Genomic DNA, 6,467 nt, shown 5'->3' with positions numbered 1-6,467 from the left:
TTGTTAGCCATCTGAATGTCGTCTTCGGTGAAGTGCCTGTTCATACCCTGTGCCCATTTTTCTATTGGATTCTTTACCTTTATCTTGTTGTGGTGTGATAATATCATTTAAACTAAATTCAACAAATAACAAAGAATCAGTAATAGGTATGTGTGCTTTTTATCCTTTTAAAATATTTATACTCTTCTCTCATGGAGCCTCATAAAACAATGTTCATAGGCACATCCTATAACTTACTGAAAAATAAAAATAATAAAATAATCAGGTACTGGTTTCATTTTATCATTTTTTATAGTTGAACAGTTTGCTTTGTTTTACAAAAGGGAGCCAATATGTATAGTGAGGAGAAATAGTAAAAATGTATTCTTCCTATGTAACAAAAAAAGTCTAACTGAAAAATTACAGTGGTTTTTGTTGTTGTTAGGTGCTGTTGAATTATCTACACTCATAACAACATCATAAAAACGAAACAAAGCTCTATCTGATCTTGGAGCATTCTCACAGTCTCCTTTGTGCTTAAATCCATTGATACAGTCACTGTTTCGTCTTGTTGTATGTCTTCCTTTGTAAGTTGGCTGATCTCCTATTTATCAAACATGATTTGCAAAGACTCCTTGACGGTATGCTCCAAGTATGTGAGATTGTCACCATCCTTGTATCTAAGGAGCATTCTGGTTGTACAGCCTCCAAAATCTGTTTGTTCTTTTGGCAATCTACAGTATTTTCAGTATTTTTTACCAAACTCACAATTCAAAAGGATCACTTCTTCCCTGGTCTCCCTTGCTCACTGTCCAACATACACATTCATATGAAGCAGTTGAAAATAACATGTCTTGGGTCAGATCCACCTTAATCTTCAAACTACTCTCTTTGTGCATTACCACTTTAAAGAAGTTCTTGGCAGCAGAATAGCATCTTGGAAGATTTCTTGATTGCTAGTTTCATGAATGTTGATTGTGGATCTAAGTAAAATGAAAGTCTTGAAAACTTTAATCTTTTCTTCATTTATCATGATATTGCATATTGGTCCAGTTGTGTGTATTTTTATTTTCTTTATCTTGAGATGTAATCCAAACTGAAAGCTATAGTCTGTGATCTTCTTTAATAGGTACCTCTTACAGCAGGAAAGATAGTGTCATTATATATGTGTCTACTTCTGGTGCCATATTCTGCTTCATATAGTCCAAATTCTCAAATTATTTATTCAGTATACACATTTAATAAGTATAGTTAAAGGATGCAACTCTGAAGCATACTTTTCCTGAGTAAGTATTGTTGTATACCCCTCTTCTATTGACATGACTGATTCTTGGCTTATATACAGGTGCCATAGGACCACAACTAACTGTTCTGGTATTCCCATTCTTGTCAACATAATTTATTACGATCCATAACAATGCACCTTTAGAAGAAGCTTACAACAATGTTTCTGTATTAATATTAATGCCTTGTTTTATCATTAATACAGAATGAAGTGAAAAATGTAAAAGTAGAAAGTGATTCTCAATTCACATTTTCTGAAGATATTTATAACACCCTGGAAGATTTAATAGGTGGTGAGTATCTTTTTTTTTTTTTTTGCTTTACACAAAATAGAAAAATTAAGAATTTTGAGCCTTATTACAATGGCAAAGGAGTGTAAGTGGTGTAAGAAGTTAGTAGTAAATGGAAGATAAAATGCCCTAAGCAACAAGAAGTCAATCCTGGAGCAGAAGTTCAAGGTAAAGGACTTCTCCTCAGAACAGTCTGAGATAGGAAGACTTCCCTGATACTAGTACCTGGTATTTGGACTTAGCAGTTCCTAAACTCTAGAGATACTGCCCACAGCAGAAGAAACTGACAACAGCTTGAGGCATTCAGAATCACAAAAGCCCAGAAAGATTGAGATAAAAGCCATCACACCAAAGGCTGGATAGAGGAGATAAGTGTTGAATAAAGTAGATGGGAGTAGAAGTGAATGTTGGTGGAGAAGGGAAAGGGGTGAGCCAAGACACACCTGCCATGAGCATGGACACCACTGAATCTAAACTATTGGTTATTTCTACAATTGGGAAATATCTTTAATCTACTCTTTTCCATAAAATGCTTGTCTGTCAGATAACGTTCTAAATCTGAGCCTTCAAATTAAGACAGAGTAGAAAGAAGGATTGGCCATCCACTCTGAAATAGCAGGCCTTCGAAAATCCTATGTTGAATTGAGCACATTTAGACTAGCAAATATAGCAACTGAGGCTGAGCCCTCAGGTGTAGAAACACATAGGAGGAGGAAAACCTGTAAGCAGACACTAGTGATTGGAACATGAAATGTGAGAACCATAAAAGTAGGAAAATTGGATAATTTTAAGAAAAGAAATGGAATACGTAAAACCTGGGGAGGATTAAACCAAGCTACTCCTTGGAGGCAAGGATTCTGGGGCTTTGTCTGACATACTTTGGGCATGGTGCAAGGAGGGACAGGTTCTTGGAGAGGGACATCATGCTTGGGAGGGTGGAGGGACGGCACAAGAGGGGAAGACCCTCTATGAGATGGATTGATTCAGTGACTGGGGTAATCAGGATGGGGGTGTCAGAGGCAGTGCGATTGGCAGAGGATAGAGCAGGGTTTAGGGCTGTTGTACATAGGGTTGCTATGAGTCGCAAACGACTCGACGGCACATAACCACAACAACAGGTACTGGAAAGATTAAATGGACTGGCATGGGACATTTTGAGTCAGAAGATCATATAATCTACTATGCTGGAGACGAAACCATGAGGAAAAACGGGGTTGTTTTCATAGTTTAAAAAGTCATTTCTAGATCTGTCTTGAAATATAATGTTGTGAGTGACAGGAAAATATCGATACGCATACAAGGAAGTCCAGTGCATACCACCATCATTCAAATATATGCACCAACAACCTGAGCCAAAGAAGAGGAAATAGAAGATTTCTGCCACCTTTTCAGTCAGAGATCGATCGAACATGCAGTCAAGCTGCATTAATCATAATGGGTGATTGGAACAGAAAAGTTGGGAACAGAGAATAAGAATTAGTACTTGGAAAACATGGACTTGGTGACAAAAATAAAACGATATAGAATGATAGAAGTTTGAACAATCAATGACTTATTCATTGCAAATATGTTTTATAAAAAACATTAACGCAAGTTATACACATGGATTTCACCTTATGGTATGCATAGGAATCAGATCTATTACATCTGTGTAAAGAATCACTGGAGAAGCTCAATATCAGCTGTGAATACTAGGCCAGGTGCTGATTGTGGAGCAGACCACCAACTACTCAAATGCAAGTTTAAGCCGAAGCTAAAGAAAATTAAATCTATGGGAACCAAAATTTGACCTTGAGTCTATCCCACCTGAACTTCAAAATCATTTCAGGAACTGGTCTGAGGCCTTGAACACTAATAAGCGAAGATCAGATGAACTGTGGGAGGGTATCAAGAATATCATCCAGGAAGAATGCAAAAGGTCATTGCAAATACAGAGGAGTAAGAAAATACCAAGATGGATGTCAGAAAGAACTCTGAATATTGCACTAGAGTGCCAAGAAACCAAAGTAAAGGGAAGAAATCAAGATATTAAGGAATTGAACAGAAGATTCCAAAGGGCATCACGGAAAGACAGTATTACAATGAAATGTGCAAAGAGCTGGAGTTAGAAAATCAAAGGGACCAAACTCACTCAGCACTTGTTAAGCTGAAGGAACTGAAGAAGAAATTCAAGCCTCAAGTTGCAATACTGAAAGATGCTTTGTGCAGAATATTAAATGATCCAGGAAACACTAAAAGAAGGTGAAAGTGCATTGATCGTATACCAACGAAGAAGTTTATCTTTTGCTTTTCAAAGAGAGGAGCGAACTCAGGGGAAGAGGGGGAAAGAAAAAAAGTGAAACAATGAATGAATGAAAATCCAAAATCTCTGTAAATGTTCATTAAAATTAATAAAATAAAAAAAAGAAGGTGAAAGGAGTATACAGAGTCATTGTACCAAAAAAAATTGGTGGACACAGAAGAATTTCATGAAACATCGTATGGGCAAGAGCCTGTGGTGATGAAGAAAGAAGTTCAAGCTGCTCTGAAAGAATTGGCAAAAAACAAGCCCCTAGGAATTGATGGCATACCAATTAACATATTTCAACAGACGTTGCCCTGGATGTGCTTACCAAGTTGTGCCATGAAATCTGGAGGACAACCACCTGGCCAACTGAGTAGAAGAAATCTTTATTTGTTGCCATTCCAAAGAAAGGTGACCTGACAGAATAAGGAAATTATCGAATGATAAAATTGATATCACATGCAGGCAAGGTTCTGCTGAAGTTTATGCAAAAATGACTGGAACAGCACATCAAAAGGGAACCGCCTGAAGTGCAGGCTGGGTTTAGAAAAGGCCATGACACTAAGGATATTATAGCTAATGACAGATGGATCTTAGCTGAAAACAGAGAGTACCAGAGGAATGTCTATCTGTGTTTCATTGACTATCCAAAGGCGTTTGACTTTGTGGATCACAACAAACTGTGGCTGACTCTGAGAAGAATGGGAATCCCAGAACACCTGATTGTGCTTATGCAAAACCTATACTTGAGCCAGGAGGCAGTGGTCACAACAGAGCAAGGAAACACTGCATGGTTCAAAATTGGGAAAGGTGTATGCCAGGGATGTGGCCTGGCTCCATACCATTTCAATCTATATGCAGAACAGATTATCTAGGAGGCTGGGCTCGGTGAGGAAAAATGTGGCATCAAGATTGGTGGAAGATCCATCAATAATCTGTGTTGTGCAATGACACAACCTTGCTTGCTGAAACTGTGGAGGACCTGAAGTGCTTGCTGCAGAAGGTCAAGGACTGCAGTCTTTAATATGGATTGAAGCTCGATATCAAAAAGACAAAAATCTCACCACTGAGCTGATTGGCAGCATCATGATAGATGGTGAAGACATTGAGATTGTTTAACAGCTTTAGTTTGCATGGATCCACAATCAACACACTTGGTACCAGCAGTCAGGAAATTAAAAGAGGTACTATATTGGGAAAATCTGCTGTCAGAGACCTCTCCAAAGTACTGAAGAACAACGATGTCAGTCTGGAGACTAAGGTGTGCCTGATACAGGCCATGGTCTTTGCAATTACTATGTGTTGGAAAACTGGACAATGACTAGGGATGATAGAAGAAGAATTGATGCCTTTGAGCTGTGGTTCTGGAGAAGAGTATTGAATATACCATGGACTTCTAGGAAAACAAACAAGTTCGTTCGAGAGAGGGTGAAACCAGCTGCTCCTTGGAGGCAGGTATTCTGAAGCTTCATCTGACATATTTTGGACATGTTTCAAGGAGGGACTAGTCCTTGGAGAAGGGATGTCATGCTTGAGAGGGTGGAGGGACAATGCAAGAGAGGAAGATCCTTGATGAGATGGATTGATTTCAGTGACTGGAGTAATGGGGGTAGGTGTATCAGAGACAATAAGATTGGCACAGAATAGAGCAGGGTTTAGGGCTGTTGGACATATGGTCACTATGAGTCACAGGTGCCTCAACAGCATATAACAACAACAACTGAAAAGCCAGCAGATTGAACCGACTATAAGGCAGTCTTCTCCCGTTAAAACTTAAAAACCAAACTAAACCCCTGCCTTCAAGTTGATTCTGATTCATAACAACCTTTCATCAGGTTTCTGAGTCCATATATTTTTACAAGAGGAGTCTACCACATCTTGCTCCAAGCTTAGAAACTGATTGGAATGATTCCATGAGTAAGAATCAACAACAGTGGCTTGGTGTCTTATATCAAAGAGTTCTGGTGCCACAAAAGTTAGACCCTCAGCTGCTAACTGGAAAAGTTTGAACCCAACAGCAGCTATGCAGGTAGTGGATACGGTGATCTGCTTCTATAGTGATCAAATCAAATAAATCCTTGGGGGCAGTTTTACCCTGTCACATGCAGTCACTATGACCAACAAGTTATTAATAATAGCCAGGCAATCTAATAAATGATTTATAGAAAGATACTATAAACTGACAAGGTTTAAAGTCAGGAAAAGTATGTTTCAGATAATTATATTACCTCATTTAATCCATAAGCTAGTCTATGAAATAAGAACTGGTTTTTTTCCTCCATTTTACACATATGGATATGTTTTGGGGATTTCTTTTTTTTCTTCCTTTTTTTTTTAAAAAAAAGTTATTTCCCTATGCACATCTAAAAACTTCTCCAACAGGGTAAAAAAGGAAGCTACAGACTGGGAAAAAGTATTTGGTAATGACATGTCAGATAAGGGACTTATATCTAGAATTTATAAAATACTTGAGCACCACAACAAGATAAGGTAAATAATCCAGTTGAAAAATGGGCACAGGATATGAACAGACACTTCACCAAAGAAGATTTTCAGATGGCCAACAAGCACATGAAGAAATGTTCAAAATCCCTAGCTCTAAGAGAGATGCAAATCAAAACAACTATGAG

General features: G+C 38.1%; 1 protein-coding gene across 1 annotated transcript in view; it reads left to right on the top strand.

Moving 5' to 3' along the window:
• Nucleotides 1-6,467, top strand: part of CAGE1 (cancer antigen 1) — a 91,320-nt gene that overhangs the window by 15,140 nt on the left and 69,713 nt on the right. Inside the window, 1 exon segment of the mRNA XM_006888765.1 lies at nucleotides 1,469-1,556. Coding sequence (XP_006888827.1) covers nucleotides 1,469-1,556 — 88 coding nt within the window.

This window comes from Elephantulus edwardii, unplaced genomic scaffold, assembly GCF_000299155.1.
Source record: "Elephantulus edwardii isolate Elephantulus edwardi_28Jun2011 unplaced genomic scaffold, EleEdw1.0 scaffold00071, whole genome shotgun sequence".
NCBI classification, from domain to species: domain Eukaryota; kingdom Metazoa; phylum Chordata; class Mammalia; order Macroscelidea; family Macroscelididae; genus Elephantulus; species Elephantulus edwardii.
Note: the sequence above shows the minus strand (reverse complement) of the source record. Positions and strands in the feature narration are given on the sequence as shown.